Source organism: Meles meles, chromosome 5 (assembly GCF_922984935.1).
Source record: "Meles meles chromosome 5, mMelMel3.1 paternal haplotype, whole genome shotgun sequence".
NCBI classification, from domain to species: domain Eukaryota; kingdom Metazoa; phylum Chordata; class Mammalia; order Carnivora; family Mustelidae; genus Meles; species Meles meles.
In genome coordinates this window covers 113,697,648-113,718,301 of record NC_060070.1, presented here as the reverse complement: position 1 = coordinate 113,718,301, position 20,654 = coordinate 113,697,648, and the positions used below count along the sequence as shown (strand labels likewise).

Genomic DNA, 20,654 nt, shown 5'->3' with positions numbered 1-20,654 from the left:
TCTTACTTGGTAATCTTCATAGATTATGACATTTCACCTTTTTACTGTGCTTTAACGAAAGTAACATGATTTTTATCTGATTAATACACCGGAAAAAATTGGTTTCTGTTCTATATATTTATATTTCTAAAACAACATTTTTTAAGAGGTCCGTTTTCCCAACTTGATCTGTAAATTTAGTACAATTCCAATGAAAACCCCAGCAAGGTATTTCGTGAATATTGCCAAATTGATTCTAAAACGTATGTGGAGGAAAAAAGACCCAGAATAGCCTGCACAATACTTAAGGACAAAGTCAGAAGACTGCTACCACCCAACTTCAAGACTTCCTATAAAGCTACAGTAATCAAGACAGCATAGTACTGGTGGAAGAAGAGACATATAAATCAGTGCAACAGAATAGAGAGCCCAGAAATAGACCCATAGTGTAGTCAACTGATCTTTGATAAAGAAGCAAAGACAATTCATTAGAGAAAGGATAGTCTTTTCAACAAGTGGTGCTGAAAAAATTTGGCATTTATTAAAAAAAAAGTGAATCTAAACATAGACCTTATACCTTGCACAAAACTTAACTCAAAATGTATTATAGACCCAGTATATTAAAAAAAAAATCTATAAAACTTATAGAAATAACATAGAAGAAAATCTAGCTTACCTTAGTTTTTGAGTACATCACCAAAGCATGATCCATGAAGGAAAAACTTGGTAACTTTACTAAAATTAAAAACTTCTGCTCTGTGAAGGACACTGTTAAGAGAGTAAAAAGGTTATAGACTGAGAGAAAATATTTGCAGAATACAAATCTGATAAAGGGCTTCAATCCAAAATATACAAAATACTCCTAAAACTCAAATGATAAGAAATTACCCAATTTTTTAAAAAAGGGTGAGCCTGGTGGTGGGTATTAAGGAGGGCACGTATGTTATGTTATGTTATGTTATGTTATGTTATGTTATGTTATGTTAATTAAGGAGGAGCACTGGGTGGGCTGCATAAACAGTGAATCTTGGAACACTGAAAATAATATATAATTTTTAAAAATGGGCCAAAGTTGACACACCCATCCCGAAAGAAGATATGCAAATGGACAATAAGCATATAAAAAGATACTTAACATCATATTTCTTTAAGGAATTACAGATTAAATCAGTGAAAAATTTCACACTAAAAAATTATCTGACAAAACCAAATGCTGGCAAAGATGTAGAACAACAGGAACTCATTTGTTGCTGATGGGAATGCAAAGCTGTACTGCCATCTTGGAACACAGTTTGGCATTTTTTTTTTTTTTTAAGACATTTATTTAAGAGAGAGCATGCAAGTGGAAGGGGCAGAGGGAGAGGGAGAATCCCAGGTGGACTTGGGGGTGATCACAAGTGTGATGCAGGGCTCTATCCCACAGCCCTAAGATTACAACCCAAGCTGAAACCAAGAGTTAGTCACTTAACCGACTGCACCACCAGGCACCCCTGGCAGTTTCTTGTAAAACTAAATAAACTTGGTCTTTTCATACAATCCAGCAGATATGCTCCTAGGTGTTTATCCAGCTGTGTTGAAAAGTTATGTCTGCACAAAAATCTGTGCATGAATGTTTGTAGTTGCTTTATTCATAATTGCCAAAACTTTGAAGCAACCAAGATCTCCTTCGTGGCAAATGGACAAATTATGGTACTTCCATACAATGGAATATTACTCAGTAAAGAAAAAGAAATAACCCATCAAACCACACAAAAGAGTAAAGGAACATGTGTGTGTGTGTGTGTGTGTGTGTGTGTGTGTATGTATCTATATGTATAGTAAGGGAAAGGAGGCAGTGTATGAACACTACATAATTTATGATTCTAGCTCTATTCTGGAAAAAGCAAAACTGTAAAGACAGAGAAAAGATCACTGGTTGTCAGGGGTTAGAGTGAGGTAAAATAAGATGGATAGGTGAAACAGGAGATTTTAAGCCAGTGAAGCTATTTGGTGTGATACTGTAATGGTGGATATAGGAGGTTATGTATTTGGCAAACCCTATAGAACTTTATAACATAAAAATTGAAGTTTTTTTTTTTTTTTCAAAAATTGAATTTTAATGTAAACTATGAACTTTAGGTAATGTGTCAGTATTATCAGTTGTAACAAATGTACCACACTAATGCAGAATGTTAATAGGAGAAATTATATGGGAGAGGTTTATAAGAACTTCAGTACTGATACCTCAATTTTTCTGTAAACTCAAAAATGTTATAAAAGTCTATTAAGTGTTTAAGAATCACTTTTTGTTTGTTGCACCTTTGTTTCTAATAAACACATGTAAAAATAACTAGTGTCCATCAATAGGAGATTGGCTTAATGAATTATTTACCTCCATACTTGGAAATATTGTTCTCTATAGCCATTAAAATGAAGTTATATGTGTTATATATAAAATGAAATCATTTCTTAAATGCTTAAAGTAGTCTACAGGATGTGTGTTGTATTTTAATTGAAACTAATGTTCAGGTTGCAGATATCGTGTGTGGTAGATACTCTTTTGAAACACACACACCCCTCAGCATACACCTTTTGGGCAGGATTTGTAAGAACTAATGGTAGTTACCACTGAGGAGAGGAACTGAAGACTTAGGAGTTAGTAATGAGGCTTATTTAATTTTTAAAATTCTAGCCAACCTTTGTACCTAATTTTAAATGCCAGTTTTTTTAAGGGTATCTTTCTTTTCTGTCCCCGTTTGGTAATAGACCTTTTCCCTGTATTAAAGCCCCAACTTCTCATGTTTCTTGTCTCCCTTGAATCTCCTTTGTTTTATTCAAGCTAGCCTTATTGTCCCATATGTGTGTATTTTCATTTCAGACAGTACACTGCTAGCATACAGAATACAGCTAATTTTTGTATGTTGATCTTGTATCCTGTAGTCTTGTTGAATTCATTTATTTGTTCCAATTGTTTTATTGTATTATTCTTAAGATTTTCTGTCTATAAGATGTCATCTGCAGAGGTATATATATATATGGAGAGAGAGAGATACAGATATAGATATAGGTCTCTCTCTCTCTCTATATATATATATATATATGACAGGAGGTGGCAAGAGTTATCATCCTTGGGGCACTTGGGTTGCGAAGTCAGTTAAGCTGTCAGATCATGATCCCAGGGTCCTAGGATCAAGCTCTGAGTCGGGGTCCCTGTTCAGTGTGGAGCCTGCTTCTCCCTCTCCTCCCCGCTTGTGCTTTCTGTCTCTATTTCTGTCTCTCTCTCTCTCTCTCAAATAAGTAAATAAAATCTTAAAAAAAAGAAAAAAGAGTGAACATCCTTGCTTTTTCCTTGCTTTTAATGGGAAAGCTTTTAGTGTGTCACCATTAAATATAATATTAGCTGTATAAGTTTTTTAGATACACTTAACAGACTGAGGACTATCCCATGTAATTCTAATTTATTGTGCTTTTTTTTTTTTAAATGAAAGTGTGTTGCATTTGGTTGAGTGCTTTTTCTGTGCCTGTTGAGATCATGTGGTTTCTGACCTTTTTTCTGTTAAAACATTGTATTATATTGATTGATTTCTTTATGTTGAACCAACCTGCATTCCTTGGATATATTGCACATGATTATGTACATTATTCTTTTTACATGTTGCCCAATTTGTTTGCTAATATTTTGTTCAGGACTCTAATAGTCATTTTTATAAGGAACATTAGTCTATAGGTTTCATTTTTTTGTGATTGTATTTGACTGGTTTTAGTATCAGAGTAATACTGGTATCATAGATTGAGCTGGGAAGTCATCCTTCTTTTTCTTCCTTTCTTTTTTTGGAAAAGTTTATAAAAAATTAGTATTAATTCTTAACCTTTAGTAAAATTCACTAGTGAAGTCATCTTGTTCTGGGCTGTTATTTTGGGAAGTTTTTGATAACTTATTCAATCCCTTTACTTGCTATAGATCTCTTCATATTTTCTTTTTTTAAAAATCAGTTTTTGTAATTCGTGTTTTTCTGGGAATTTGTTCGTTTATTCTAGGTTTATCCATACTGTTTTACCACTGTTTTCTGGCCTGCATGGTTTCTGATAGGAAATGAGCTATTAATCTTGCTGAGAATCTGTTTTACATGATGAGTCTCTTCCTTCTTGCTACTTTCAAGATCTCTGATTTGCCCTTCCTACCATTTATGCATGTCTAGGTGTAGATGTCTTTGAATTTATTCCTCTTGGAGTTTGTTGAGTTTCTTGGATACATGAGTTATTTTTCATCTAATTTAGAATGTTTTTGCCCATTATTTCTTATTCTTTCTGCCCTTTTACCTCCTTTTTTTTTCTGGGAATCCCATTGAACTTTTATTACTATGCTTCATGGTGTCACATGTGTCTGAGGCTCTGTTCATTTTATTTCATTGTTTTTTCTCTTTCTCTTCCTCAGACTTAATCATCTCAGTTGATTTCTCTTGAAGTTCGATGATTTTTTTCTTCTGTCCTGCTCAAATCTGCTGTTTAGCCCTTCTAGTGAAATGTTCATGGGCATTTAAACTCCAGAATTTCAGTTTACTTCTTTTTTATAATTTATTTAGTGAGACATTGTTTTCTTAATTTGTTTTATTTCATGGTTTTCTTTAGTTCTTTGAACAATTTAAAACATGGATTTAAAGTTTTTGTTGGGTAAATCCAATGTCTGGGCTTCTAGGGTTCCTGAAAGACATTGTGTGTTGATTTTCCCCCCTCTGTGTTGACAATTTTTATTTGTTCCTTTGCATGTCACTTAATTTTTTTTTCTTAAAACCTGGGAAATTTTAAACTATATGATGTGGTAACTCTGGAGATTAGATTCCTGCCCTCCCTCACCCCACCCCCTGCCCAGGGTTTGCAATTGTTATTCTTCACTGTTTGTATTGGACTTCCGTGAACTAATTCTGTTTAAGTCTTTATTCTTTGTTGTATGTGGTCACTGAAGTCTCTGCTTGGTTAGCTTAGTTAATGAGTGAACTAGTCATTGAACCTCAAACCAATAAGTCTCCTAATCTTTGCTAAAGGGCAGTGTGTGTGTTTTGAGATACTACTACAACACTCAGGCAGGCATATTGCAACTATGCCTTAGCCTTCACTTCCTCCTTGTACAGAGCCTCAAGTTAATCAGAAGTAGGAGTTTAAACCTTCTCAAATCTTTGCTAACTTTGCACACAGCCCTGGGCATGTATAGGGCCTTCTACATTCCCAGGAGTGTGTGGAAACTTTTCAGCGCCTCTGTGAACATCTCATTTCCTAGGTTTCCATTTTAATCTTTTTGGTTAGTTTATTTTTTATCTGTTACTTACCAGTTCTTATGGCCATAATGTTATTGGTTGCCCGTAGTTTTTTGACAGACACTCCTGAGAAGGGATTTTTGTATTATGTGAGCTTCAGTTCTTGTCAAACAGATGGTCTTGCAAGTGGGATCTTCCATGGAATTAGCCAGCAGGTCAAATAATAACAATACTCTGGGAATGAGACTTTGAAAGAGCTCCATCCCCTAGAAGGCTGCTAGTCTTCTGGCTTTTACAGACTATCTTTCAAGGCTACCATACACTAGAGAGAAGTGTTTGGGACTACAACAAGTTAAAATGCCATAATGCTCTGTGTTCTTACTGAGATTCAGTCATTTTTCTTGGTAAATGTCCTTGGGTTGTTGCATGGCTTTGGTAAATTTCCCTAGTGTTGAAAAAGTTGATTCTGAGAATTTATGCCAGTTTCTCCCTTTGGGAGGAGAGGATTTTCAGACGTTCTTACCCTCTCTCTCCTTACTGATGTCACCTCTATAGCTTAATCTTTATTTCAAAATTGACATTATAGCTAAGAGTAGAATATTTAGGTCAGTTCAAGGTGGTCATCACTGACATGATTCTGCAAGTACTAATTTAGGATCTCATTTTCTTGGTTTTTGTAAAAGTTATATTTTTTTATATTTATTCTATTTTCTATTGGGTAGCTATGATTAAACAATGTAACTGTTGGTCATTCATCCCAACAGATTGGGAAACTAGTCCAGGATTTTTTTTTCCATTTTTTTTTTCTTCCCCCAAAATGGACATCAAGGAAAGGGAATTTTAACTTCTGCTATTTCTGTGTTATGTCTTTGTACTACTAATTGGCATCTGGCAGTTATGTGCCCTCATGCTACAAACTATTTTTTATTAGCAATCTATTATGAAATAATATGTTTCAGTTGTAGATCCTCGGTGTAATTATATTGTCTTCTGGTTCACCTAGGTATCAAATAATGGTGCTCAAATCTAGTAGAAAAAGATTGTGTAGGCTCTTTTATACCTTCTAATGAACTTTTGTTACTATAAAGGGGTCATTTCAAACTTCTTTAGCAATGAGAGCTTTTTTTAAAGTTTAGTTATTTCTTTTTAGAGAGAGGGAGAGCATGTGACCACAAGTAGGGGGAGGGGCCGAGGGGGAAGGAAAGCTATAAGCAGATTCCTTGCTGAGCAAGGAGCCTGATGTGGGGCTCAAGCCCATTACCCAGAGGTCATGACTTAGCCGAAGTCAAGGGTCAGCTGTTCAACAGCCAGCCACCCAGAAACACCAGCAGTGATACCCTTTTTAAATAAATGAATTCTCCCGTGAATTTCCAGTATCTAAAATGCATACAAGTGGTGTTTTCTATTTCAGGTAATGACTATATCCTTTTTGGTTCTCTTACCAGTTTTCTTTCCCAGTGGTTCCAGAGGTACTCTTTCAGAACTGAAGAATATTCTAGAACACAGCCTAAAATTTATTCCAAAATTCATCTTTGTATGTGGGGAGGCTGATGTGTTACTATTTTGTTTCATTTATCCTGGCAGAATTCTAAAGTATACTTCAGCAGTTATGTGGAATAAGATGAAAATCACCCTCACATTCATGATATTATCCATCTATTCCTATCAATTCCAATTCTTTCTCCAAAAGAGAAGCCAAAAACGCTTAATTGTGCTTAATCAAAATCTTCTTTTTTTTGTTCTGATTTTGTGGATTCTTCAGCCTTCTCGTTGCTAGAACTTAAGAGAAGATGTCAGGTAAAAAAAGAGCCGAGGTTATTACTAACATAGATTGCAGCCCTTTTTTATTCCTTAGAGACCCAGTTTCAAAAATTTTTTGATTTTTTTTTTACTATCTCTTATGTAAAGTTCATATGGTAGAAGGAAATGTATTCTACCAATTACAATGCTTAATACATTTCTTCCCAGAAATATTGTTAAGGTGACAGTTTCTTCAGTGCTGTTAATACTTTCTATTTCAGGAATAGTAGCAGTTATACAGACTTTTCTGGGCCATGGTATAAGATATAGATAGATAGATATAGATAGATACACACACACATACATACACACACAAAAAAATAGACAAAAACTGTAAATTATATGCTTGTGTGTGCATGTGTATATATATGTGTGTGTATATACCTCTGTGTGTGTGTGTGTGTGTGTGTGTGTGTGTGTGTTTATGTGTGTGTGTATTTGTATAAAAATTCCATGGGAAATGTTTCAAGTTCCCTTTTTTAATAACAGGTTTATATAACTTGATGAGTTTCATGGGTTTGGTTTTTTATGTATATATATGTCTTAATTTAGTTTTCAGTTATCTTTGAAGTTTATATTTCATTGTAACTGAATATAAACCTTTTATATGGCCTAGCAGAGTCTCATTTGTTTACTTACTAATTAAGACTTTTAAATACTTTGTCTCTTTTGTGTATGTGTTTTCAGACAGTCTCATAATGAAAATTTAGATGACAAATGTCTAAGATTATATACTAAATTGAAGTCGACATTGGATCATTGTGTTTAGATCATTGTCATATGCTTGCAACTCTTACTGAGCATAATGGTTTTGTGCTTTTAATATCAACTTCTAGAACTATATTTTAATGAATATTTTTTTACTTTTAGATCATTTGGGGAATATTTTTCATCTTAGTTGCATTGCTGTTTATAATTTCTCTCTTCCTGTCAAAGTAAGTATAGTACACATATTTTCCAAAGCACACATCCTCTGATGTTGTACATTTTCCATACTTGATTCCATTAGTAGCCTATTCATCTTTAGCTGTTTTACTTGAAGTTTTCTGCAGCATTAACTCAAAGAATGACTAAAAAGGTGCAATAATAGACAGTGTTTCTTTGTTCTATTTCAGTTGAGCAGTATCTGTAAGACATTTAAGTGAGGTTTGATTTGTTACCTGTGGTTTTCTTTGACTCTGTTGAATCCGCATGCTTAACTTGGGATATTTTTTCTAAGTTAATTGAAAATATGCCAGTATAATATGTAAATTCACTATCATTTTTGTTGTTTTAGTTTAGATAAAGCCCTTCATTCAGCTGGAATAGATTCTGGTTTTATAATTTTTGGAGCTAACTTGAGTAATCCACTGAATATGCTTTTGCCTGTACTGCAAACAGTGAGTAAACAACAACAACAAAACACCATTTTATTCTTCAGCCAACATTGTCATTCTGTCAAATTACTATATTAACAAACTAGTAATACTTGGCAATATAGGCTGTGTCCTCTGCTGATTTGGCTCTTCATTCATGTGTAACTTCCACATTGATATATTACTTTAAAGATTATATTGATACATTGCTGAATTCTTACACATAATTTGATTTGGGATATATTGTAATACCTAATGAACTTTTCCAATCCCTATTTTTAATTTTTAATGAAGTCTTTTATTTATATATAAGTATAATTTTAGTTTAATTCATTATAGGATTTTCCTTAGGATAATGAGTACTAAGCAATTTAGTAACAGTTTAGTAATTGTTTTTTAAGGATTCTTTTCTTTTGTATTATCATAGTAGCCTGATCAAAATCAGGGTTGATATTTTAAGCATTTGTCAAATATGTCAATAATGAATATGTCAAATATTGAATATGAATATGAATAATGAAGTTTCAGTTAATTTTATATGACTTCTAGACCCCTGTGTATTTTGTGTATTAAATTTGTGTATTTATTTGTTTATGTATTAAATTAAATTTTATTTTTTCAGGTGTTTCCTCTTGATTATATTCTTATAACAATTATTATTATGTACTTTATTTTTACTTCAATGGCGGGAATTCGAAATATTGGCATATGGTTCTTTTGGGTTAGAGTAAGTATAACAATATTGTTTTCATAATTTTGTACATAATCTTCATTACTACAAGTTAACTTAGATTTATAATATAAATTTGTAAATATCTTGATATTAAAGGGAAATACTAGCTTTTTCACTTCACATTAGCAAAAAGGTGCTTTTTGTCCAAGTGGTGGTTTTTAAATGGGCTGGTTTACCTCCTGCATACATTTGGCTATGCTGGAGATTTTTGCAGTTGTTGAAACTAGTGGGTGCTTGATTTATTTCACTTAGCATAATCTCCTTCAGTTCCATCCATGTCAATGCAAATGGTGGGTATTCATCCTTTCTGATGGCTGAGTAATAGTCCATTGTATATATGGACCACATCTTCTTTATCCATTCATCTGTTGAAGGGCATCTTGGCTCCTTCCACAGTAAAAAACAACCAACAACAACAAACAACCAAAAAACTAGTGGGTGCTACTGGTGTCTAATGGGTAGAAACCCTAAACATTCTGGATTGTACAGGGCAGCCATCCATAACAAAGACTTATCCAGCCCAAAATGTCAATAATGCCAAGGTTGAGAAAACCTGGTCTGGAAGTTACATTATTTTCCTTAGTGTTTGGCTGCATGAAAACACATTGAGGTACAAATGAATACACTGTAGCTCTTAAGATGGCCCTTCCTACTAGAAGTTAAAATTGCTATATGATTGGAGAAGGGTTATTTTCTTCTTACACTCATTTTGAGATAAATTAAGAATTTCAAGGGGCACCTGGGTGGCTCAGTCAGTTAAGCATCTACCTTGAGCTCAGGTCATGATCTCTAGGTCCTAGGATTGAGCCCCACATCAGGCTTCTGCTCAGGGGGGTCTTCTTTTCCCTCTCCCCCTGCTCCTTCTCCCTTCTCATGTTCTCTCTCTCTCTTTTAAATAAATATATAAATAAATCTTTTAAAAAAATTTTTTTTCAAAATGAAGGTGATTTGACTAGAGATTACTTCCACCTGGGAGTAAAAGAAAAACCAGTTAAATAATGGTTTGAACTAATAAAAGATTTCCTGCTGTGAAAATTTTTTAAAATCTAGCATTGCTTTTTAGTTCAAAAATGTCAAGTCCAACATCTCTGTATTGCTCTTGGCTTCTTCCTCATGACTGTAATATGGCTGCTGCAGCTCCGTTTATCTTGTTCATGCTCCATTAAAAAAACACTTATTAATAATAAAGCAACACTTTCCGAGAAGTCCCCAGCAGACTTCTTTCCTTTCAGTGTTTAATATTTTATCACTGTTAGTTATGACTAGATGTAAGAGAAACTGGGAAGTGTCAAATTTTAGGTGTTCTTATCGTCATCCCATCCAGAACTAGAATTCTTTTACTCTCTGTTATACTAACATCTGTTAATAAAATAGGGTGGTGATTTCTTAGTTGCTAAAATAAAAATGTGCTCTTGCCACTGAAATGAAGCAAGTCCCCTGGCTTATTGGATTTGTTATCATGTTTTAGTTTTCCTTTATTATAAATATATATGAAAATATTTGTAGTTAGATTGATATAAATTGTGATAAATTAGAACTTATACAGAGTATAATAGGAGGATGTCATGAGTATTTCATAGAAATGTATGACATGTCTGTTCTTGTGTAGTAATATGTAAAACCACAAATATATTACTAATACATATAATTTAAACTCCTTCCTCTAATCTTCAGATAGTGTTAGTGGTAGTTCATAATTCTTCTTAGCTCTATAAACTTCTAATAGATGCTGTTACATAAGAACTTTAGAAGATTTGCCTGGAAACAAACCAGGTGAATACTCTATATATTCTCTAGGTCTTGAGTTTTTCATGGGTCATTTATAGAATCCTTTGAATATAGATGCTTTGCTGTGATTTTTAAATAAACATGAATATAAAACTAAAAGCTTTGCAGAGAAAAAAGTGTCAATCTCAATCATTTGAAATGATTAAGAATTTTTAATATTTATTTCAGAAAAAGAAATGGTTGGTTGAGCTGTTATTCATTACCTCTAACACACAAGCAGAACTTAGGGCCTTACAAATAAAGCATATTGCTGAAATACTGTTACTGTCTTTTTTTCTTTCCAGCTATATAAAATTAGAAGAGGTAGAACCAGGCCCCAGGCCCTCTTATTTCTTTGCATGATACTTCTGCTTATTGTCCTTCACACTAGCTACATGATTTATAGTCTTGCTCCCCAATATGTCATGTATGGAAGCCAAAATTACTTAATAGAGGTAAGTACAAAATGTTTAACTTCATTATTTTGATATTTTAAAGAGAGTGGTATTTAAAACCAAATTTTAATTTGTGGAGGTTGGCATAAGATAATAGCTCATCAGATCAAGTTGAATATCACTAAAACGGGTTTTTCACTCCCATTTTTGAGAATATTTATATTTGTTTTATTCAGGTTTTTTTTTAAATAACTGCACTGAATTTTATTATTATAGTTCCTTAAATGGATCCCATGATGCTAAGCTACTGAACTTTATCTCAGCACTTTATTAAAACTCATAGTATTTTCTCTAAAATAATATTTTAAGTAGTTTTATTAATATGGCTCCCCAAAAGTTTTGATGAGCCAAGTATATCTGGTTACCGGTACTGTGAATCCCACAGGAGATTCTTTGAAAATATTTTATTTGTAGTGTTACAAAGGAAAGCAGTGACTTACAAGAGAAACCCCTTACAACAGTCAATGGGTTTTTCAGCAGAAACTCTGCAGGCCAAAGGGAGCAGCGTGATAAATTCTAAGTGCTAAAAGGAAAAAATCTACAGCCAAGAATACTCTATCCAGGAAGGCTTTCATTTAGAATAGAAGGAGAGAAAGAGAATTTCCCAGAAAAACAAATGTTAGAAGCAAAACCAGCTATGTCTTGGTCATACACAATGCCATCAGCCTGTGGGTCCCAAGTTCACAGTCCAGCTGCCCTCCTGCCCAAGTCAGCATGCACAGCCTGCCACATGATCAATGCCAAGTCAGCATACCTTCACCTCACATTGCCAAGCACTCAAACTGGCACTCTTCCCCTCAAATTTCAGCCTCTGTGCTCAAGTTTGTGCACAAAAGGTGGCATAATTATAACAGCAGAACGAAGCAACCCAAAACAGTGGCACTACTTATGTGGAATATATAATGGATAAAAAGGAGTGTGCTAGGCTGAGAACATCTCCAGCAAGCACATCAAAGAACAATACACATGGTGTGACTTTGGTTAGTAAAAGAAACAAACCCAGGAAAAGTAAAACAAGATGAAATCAGAGAGGGAGACAAACCATAAGGGACTCTCAAGCATAGGAAACAAACAGGGTTGCTGGAGGTGGGGTGGGGGTGGGGGGTTGGGATATCTGAATGATGGGCATTAAGGAGGGCACATGATATAATGAGCACTGGGTGTTGTAGGCAAGTGATGAACAACTGAATTCTACCTCTGAAATTAATAATATACTATATGTTAATTGAATTTAAATTAAAAAGAATACCCCCCAAATTTTTATTTGTGGGTATCTGAGCTTTCTTTCAACATGATAGGTATTACCTCTTATACTCTATGTTAATCTTTCAGAAACCAGCTGTGGCTGCTGGTTGTAACTGGACAGCTAATTTGTTTTTTTTTGACAGTTTAAAATATTTTGACCATATCTGACTCAGTCTTTGTGTCATTTGTTTCTTTTTCCTAAAATACCTCTCCCTCTACTTAAGAATGGAAATCAAGTATGTGTTTCAGGTTCTAGTTAGAGCCTTGCTTTAATGGAGTCTTTGATTGCTAATCTGTTCTGTCCAGATCACCCCTTTTTTTATACTGTATTCCTCTGTTCTTGCTTTAGTTTAACATGTAATTAGTAACAAAAATTTAACAAGCACATCAAAATTTCCATCAGTACTATACATAATATTACCAATGGTTGAAAAATTAGTTCATTGACAAATACTAAGTAATAATGTAGGTGGAACAAATATAAGACACAAATTGTAATAGATGTATGTGAGTAACCTGAGTTTGAGAAACCCAGTACTAGAAAATCACCCCCTATCCTATTTTCCACTTCTTAAATCTTTTTTTTCTCTTCTTGCCTTATTGTGTCCACCTAGTTCACTAGGTCATGCTTATTAAACTTTTTCCTATGAATAAATGAAGTGAGATCATGGATTTGCATAGACAAAAGATATCCTTTTCTTGTTTCACAGTGGAAAAATAAATAGGCTGTTTCTCTGGGAAGAAGCTCTGTTATTCAGTCCAGAATCTAAAGATTGTTGCAAAAAAGCCCTAATGTTAAAATTTACCATAAATCTTTTTCTCGTAATTGTAATTTTGTGTAAAATTTACCTTTTAGAATATTAGCTAGATGTAGTTTAAAAGAAAACAGAGTATAAAATTCATAATGTGATTACTTTGGTGATCCAAATATTTATTAATAGGTTTACATTTTAACCATATTTTTGTCTTTTAGAGCAATATAACTTATGATGACCATAAAAACAATTCAGCCTTCCCTGTGCCAAAGAGATGTGATGCTGATGCCCCTGAAGGTAAGGCAGCTCTTATCAACTATCTTAGAATTTATAACTCTATGAGGAAAGAGTTGGCTTGCATTTTTCTATGTTAATCATTTGATGTATCTGTTCTAATATGTGGTAATAAAGGAACTTTTAGCAGGAAGAAATTGGTAAGTCTTTTCAATAGAATTTCTTGGTGATATTAATAGAAGTTCTTATTTATTACATTTAGTAATATAATAAGAAATCACTCTTAAATGACTGTCTTTTTCCTTGAAAAACTCAAGATAGTTTTGGTGGAACCTGTAATTCTTAGGACCAAGACCAAAAGTACCTATGACTTAGAACTTTTCATTCATCCACGTCTGGTTATTTTACTTAATAATAATGATATTATAATAGCAGTTCATGTTTAAGAACATACAGTTGTGTTCCAGGCACTATGCTAAGATTTCATGTGTATTCTGAGAAAAACTCTGTGATCCTATGCTTTTAACCTCTGTTTTTTTTCAGAGAATTTTTTTTCTTCTTTCTGTTCATTAAGGTGATTTTTTTCTTTTGAGTATTATTCTTTCCTGATCAAGGGTTCCAGGTTCATTGTATCAGAATTTGCAGTTCTTCTTCTTCTTTGCTTTTTTTTGTTTAAGATTTGATAAAGAGCACAAGCAGAGGGAGCATCAGAGGGAGTTGCAGAGGGAGAGGTAGAAGCAGGCTCTCCACTGAGCAGGGAGACCGCTCAGTCCCAGGACTCTGGGATCGTAACCTGAGCAGAAGGCAGACTTATAACCAACTGAGACACCCAGGCACCCCTGCAATTTTTTTTCCTACTCTTATCTTCAAAATGCTTTTATATCAGGATAAAGTAGTATGTCAGATACAGTAAATTTCTTCATAAATCACTCATGGGTACCATTATATAAAGATAAATTCTGAGTTTTTTAGTAGGGTCAACTACAGACTGTGATGGAGTAATAGGAAGAATAAGCATGGAATACAGAGATAGCCCAGAGGAGAAAGTAATGATCTCTACCTGGAGGAGATCACTGTGCAGTGGTAGTCAAAAGAAGGGTTTTTGGAAAAGTGACATCAGAGCTGCATTTAAAGGTTAAAGAAGAATTTATCTGCTGTGTGCATCAAGGGAAGTTGTTCTGAGCAGAGGAACAAAATGCACAAATAAAATTGTCTTAAACTATATTATGGGCATGTGTTTAAAGAATTTAAAACATTTTTACTGTTTTGTATTTTAAATTACAGGCATAGGAGGTTGGAGGGAGGGAGGAAATGAGATTGAAGAGTTAGGAGTCAGATTACAAAATGTTTTAGAAAGTAACTAAAGAGTCAATGAAGGGATTTTTTGTTTGTTCTGTTTTTTTCAGTGAAGGGTTTTAAACAAGAAAGTAGAAGTTATGATCTGGTTTATTGTCAATAACATAATGATAACAGTTATATGTTATATAGAGCCTGGATTTGGGACCAAAGCATAGAAATCAGATGGGAGACATAGCCAGAAGGAGCTATTACAGTAATCCAGGAGAGATGGTAGAAGCCTGAATTAAGCAGTGGTCATGAGCACATGAAATGAAGAAAGAAATTCAGGGGTGAATTGAGAGAATTTCTGATTGTTTGGATCCTGAGCAATTTCAAGAAAGACAGTAGATTCTAGAATGACCCTGTAGTTACTGAGTAGTTTGGTAAATTTTAGTGTCACCACACTGAGATAAAAATACTAAGATTAGAGAAAATTGTAAGAAATGATTAGTTGACCTGAGATATCTCCAGAACATTCAGGTGGAAGTTTCATAGGCAGTTGAATGTATACGTAAGGAACTGAGAGGGAAGAGAGTGAGTGAAAGGAGCACAGAGACTGAACCTCAGAAAAAGTGTTATCTGAGGGGAAGCAGATAAAGAAGGTACAGAGGAGAGGACTAACAAAAAGTGAGAAAAATGTTGATGAAGAGAAATCTAATTCCATTGAATAAAAATGCATTTAAGTCATTGACTGAATTTATATTAGTTTTCACGGAAATTCTTCATAGAGATCGAGAGACTAGGCAGAAGCTAAAGGCATGCAGGGTCAAGGAAATTTTTGTTTCTCTTTTTTTTCTTTTTCTTTTCTTTTTTCTTTTTTTTTTTTTGTAGATTAGGAGAGACTTCAGGGATGATGGGATGAAATTAATGGAACAGGAGAAGCTGAAAAATATCAGAAGGGGTGAATGATGGGACAATATCCAGTTCTAGAGAAGAGAGTATTAAGAACATCCAAGACAGGGTGCTTTAGATAAAATGAAGGGTACCTCCTTCTCTAGGTTGTAAGGAAAGAACCAAGAATATGGACTCAGAGAGTAATTTCCTAGTGAGAGTGGACAGGAAGTTGTCATTTGTATCTGATTGTCTTAGTTTGCTGTGAAGTGTGAGTTCACGTCACGTGCTAAGAATTGAGTAGGCCATTGGGGCACATAATTGAGGAAAGTGGCAAAAGTTTTTGATAGGTCATGGCAGTTAATAAAGAGGGAAAATAAATCAGTGATAGATAAATATGTCAGGGGACAGAGATGAAATTATCAATTTGTGTTTTGTTGAACAGATCTGTACAACCAGTGTGATTATTCTCCATCAACGCTTAGTTGTCTGGGGAGGGTAGTTTGAAGGATTAAAGTAAATGCAAAGCAAAGGACAGGCTAAGAGTGACAGAATAAAGTGACCAACCACAGAGCCTGGGATGCATAAGGAAATAAGGGAAGAGACTAAAACTGGGATAAAAGAATAAAATAGAGAAGAGATGGGAAAACAAATCCAGTGAGACACCTTTCGTCGCCTAAAGAAATAATAGTAAAATATTTCTAGTTTAAATAAATAGGACTTTCCAGTTCTACTTTTATAATGACTTTAGTCCCAGATTTTTTTTCTTTGAAATGTACACACACATCATATCACAAACAGAGTGGATAGTTGAAATGCTTTGTATTGTCATTTTTAGCTAAGTGAAAATAGAATGAAAAATTACTGCTGAGTTGATTTGTAATTTTTTTTTTTTTTGAGCTAAGAAGGCATTGACCCTAAAGATCTAAAATAGATTCTGCTTTAGAAGTTCTTATGGCACTATTGAAATCTTAGCAGGAAAAATAAATAAAAACAAAATAAGATTTCAAAATTATGTTGCACTGGTAAAAGGAATTCAAATGCTCCTGTACTGCTGAACTGAGTGAATTTGTGTATTATAGCTCAGTAAGCTTCAGTCAGATGATATACTTGACCATAATTTCTTATGAATCCTATTTAGCATTTTTCTTTTTCAGTCTGACCTCATTTACAGTAGTTAAAATGACTCTCTCTGAACTGTTGAATATTTTTCTTAAATATTTCAGTTGATTTATCCTTTGAAATGTTACTTTGCAGTACAAAACATACCCTTCAGGTTTATGAATTTGATTAATTTTTCTCAACCTTTTCTTTTGTTCTCTAGCTCATCCTTATGTTCTTTGCAGAAATATCATTGATCTGGGGTAGTAGGGTAGATTCTTTTAAATAAAAATAGTGATGGAGAAAGATGAGCATATTAGGTTATGAGATTTGATACATAAGGGTGGGGATTGTGTGGAATATATAATGACAGGCTGGTATGACTGCATCCATTTGAACACAAACTTGGAAATCTCAGCATACAGAGGAAAAAAAAACTCTTATTTTGACATTTTGGTGGGCATATTTGACTCGAGTAGATGGTACTATCATATAAATATGCCATAAGACACTTGATGGCACTTTTGTTATATGTCTGTTGCAAATAACAGAATCTTAAAGCTTTAGATTTAGAAGCAAAAGTTACAATGTTATACTTAAAATTATTTCTGAGAAAAGATAATCTCCCTGGAAAGATATTAAAGCAGCAGTTTCTAAAAATACATATATGAATCTCTTATCAGTCAGTGTATTTTAGAGACGTTTTTTCTTTTTTTTTTTTTTAATTTTATTTATTTATTTGACAGAGAGAGATCACAAGTAGGCAGAGAGGCAGGCAGAGAGAGAGAGAGGGAAGCAGGCTCGCTGCTGAGCAGAGAGACCAATGCGGGACTCGATCCCAGGACCCTGAGATCATGACCCGAGTCGAAGGCAGCAGCTTAACCCACTGAGCCACCCAGGCGCCCTAGAGACGTTTTTTCTTAAGTAATACTGTGTTCATATATGGGATAGTCTTGCACTTATTAAGCATATAGAAAATATTACTGACACCCTAGTTTTAAGTGCTTATAATATCTAAGATTCAAAAGAGAGTCATTCATCTAAAAATAGTTACGTTTTTCTGTTTAAAATATCTCTTCAGAATAGAATAGTTCAGCAGATTTATGATGAATACCTATCATACTATGTTTATAAAGTTCTCCTAAAGTGACAGTATTACATAATTTATCTTGACAGGTAGTGTATTGTTTACATGTTTAAAGTGAGTCAACTCGGCAAATCAGAAATCAAGTTTTAAATTTTGTATGCCATTGTGGCAAAAAGGATCTTTGCATTCCAATTTTATATTCTTTAATTGCTATTTAATCTAACAAGCATTAATACACAATTTATGTGTTAATGTGAATAAAGTTAAACACAGAATTATTACAAGTAACATAAATGTACATAAATACTTGAATCACAATAGGAAGATGAGAGATCATTGTCCCTTAATGGACAAACACAATAGGCATTTTGAGTACTACTGGGGCAGATTTTGGAAAAGTGTCAGAGAAACACATATACCTATTATATGTATCTCTGCCATTGAATAGCATAACAGCCTAATGGACTTGGATATGAAAATAAATAATTGTAATAGAAGGAAAAGTAAGTGTCAAGCTATAAAGAAATGATAGACAAAGTGCTGTGGGAAAGTAAGAGGGGATAATGATTTATTCTGCCCAGGGGCCAGTATAACATTTCAGCTGGGCCCAAAAGCATAAGTTAAATAAATCTAAATGAGCAACAACAAAAAATTGGAGGATATTCCAAGCAGAGAAGGCACCTGCATTAACAAGGCCTAAAGACATAAATATATTTGGCATGTTACAGTAACAATAAATTATAGCAGGAGCATTGAATATGCTCCAGTGAGGGATGAAGGAAGATAATATGTTTCCAAATGACTGTTTTTAAAAATCCATGAACCCCAAGTCTTACTTGTGCTGTTCTATTTAATTCTCTTTTCTTGACATAAATTTGTGTTGTCTTACTTGGAACTGGAAATGAAGTGATCTGTATAAGTCAAACTTGATTTTTGTTATTAGGTTATTCTGATTAAGTATATTTGTTAATATATATAGCTGGTCTTAAATAATCAAATGATATATATAGTTTTGATTTTAGCATTAGGATATAATTTTACTAGGACAAATGGTTAAGATGACTCAAGTTAGCTGGTGATGCTAAAATAGAAGTTGATGTGTTAAACTAAACCACATGAATTACAAGAAACTGAGCAGACTTAAAAAGCTAAAGCGAGATTATAATTATATACATATATATGTATATATATGTTATATATATTATATATATGTTATATATGTATATATATTATATACATAATTATATATATATTATATATATAATTATATATATATATAAGTACAAAGGGAAAGTGAGAATTACTTTGAATCACTAAAGATAATGTTGGAAAAAAGTTAATAAAGTAAAATGTGTATGATACTTAAGAAAGTTGTTAAACACTAAATTCTGCAGTAAACAAGCCCATCATCAAGAAATGATTTAAAATAAACGTTCTCTATAAGTAAAACTTGTTTAGGTCTCTGTGTTGCCAGCAAATAAACAGGTTGACCTGTTTTCTTAGAACCTCAAGTACCTGTCCTTTTAAAAACATTTATCTAACATAGTATGTCTGGGTTAGAGAATTTTTTTTTCTCCCCATTTTCTGTGTGAGAATTACAGAAATGGAAATACAGGTCACAAAGAGATAAATAAATTGTAAGCTGTTTTAAAATATAAATTACAGTGTTAAAGCAAAAACAAAAAAAAAAAAACAAAAAACAACCTTTAGAGAAGCCACCTAACTCAGGTAATCCTCTTTATTGCAGATACAGAAACTAAAGCCCTAGAAAATGGCAATTAGGGGCGCCTGGGTGGCTCAGTGGTTTAAGCCGCTGCCTTCGGCTCAGGTCATGATCTCAGGGTCCTGGGATCGAGTCCCACGTCGGGCTCTCTGCTCAGCGGCGAGCCTGCTTCCCTCTCTCTCTCTCTGCCTGCCTCTCTGCCTACTTGTGATCTCTCTCTGTCAAATAAATACATAAAAAATCTTTAAAAAAAAAAAAAAAAGAAAATGGCAATTAAAAGGTATACAGATAATATGAGACTTGGGGCGATACGCAAGTGTCTGGATTCCCAGTATCTTTTTTCTTTAATTTAGTTAATTAAGGTATTATGTATTACTGGTTTTAGGGGTATAGGTCTGTGATTCATCAGTCTTATATAATACCCATTGCTCATTAAAACATGTATCCTCCCCAGTGTCCATCACCCAGTTACCACATCTCTTTACCCCTGTCCCCTCCAGCAACCCTCAGTTTGTTTCCTATGATTAAGAGTCTCTTATAGTTTGTCTCCCTCTCTGGTTTCATCTTTTTTCATTTTTTCCTCTCTTCCCCTATGGTCCTCTGCCTTGTTTCTTAAATTCCACGTATCATTGAGATCATACAAAAATTGTCTTTCTCTGACTTATTTTGTTTAGCATTATACCCTCTAGTTCCATTCATGTCATTGCAAATGGCAGGATTTCTTTTTTTTTTCCTGATGGCTGCATAATACTCCCTTGTGTATGTATGTGTGTGTGTGTGTGTGTGTGTGTGTGAGAGTATACATGTATACACACACACACACACACACACACATCTTCTTTATCCATTCATCTCCCATCTTTTTATAGGTACATTCTATGTTTTGTGTTTTATTTGCATTGTCTGTCCTTTAAATTTTAAAAATAAGACTGTTACTGCTTTTTTAATGGAGATAGCCATTTGAAGCCATGAGAGAATGAAAGTCACAGACAGTATAAAGGAGAATGAGAGGTTGAGGAA

At 33.8% G+C, this 20,654-nt stretch overlaps 1 protein-coding gene across 2 annotated transcripts in view; it reads left to right on the top strand.

Moving 5' to 3' along the window:
• The window catches only part of LMBRD1 (LMBR1 domain containing 1), a 138,839-nt gene that overhangs the window by 96,552 nt on the left and 21,633 nt on the right, over window positions 1-20,654 (top strand). For both annotated transcript variants that reach the window (XM_046004962.1, XM_046004963.1), the window contains exons 10-14: window positions 7,881-7,945; window positions 8,287-8,389; window positions 8,988-9,092; window positions 11,171-11,320; window positions 13,539-13,617. In XM_046004962.1, the coding sequence (XP_045860918.1) occupies window positions 7,881-7,945; window positions 8,287-8,389; window positions 8,988-9,092; window positions 11,171-11,320; window positions 13,539-13,617 (502 nt within the window). The remainder of the gene's footprint in view (window positions 1-7,880; window positions 7,946-8,286; window positions 8,390-8,987; window positions 9,093-11,170; window positions 11,321-13,538; window positions 13,618-20,654) is intronic.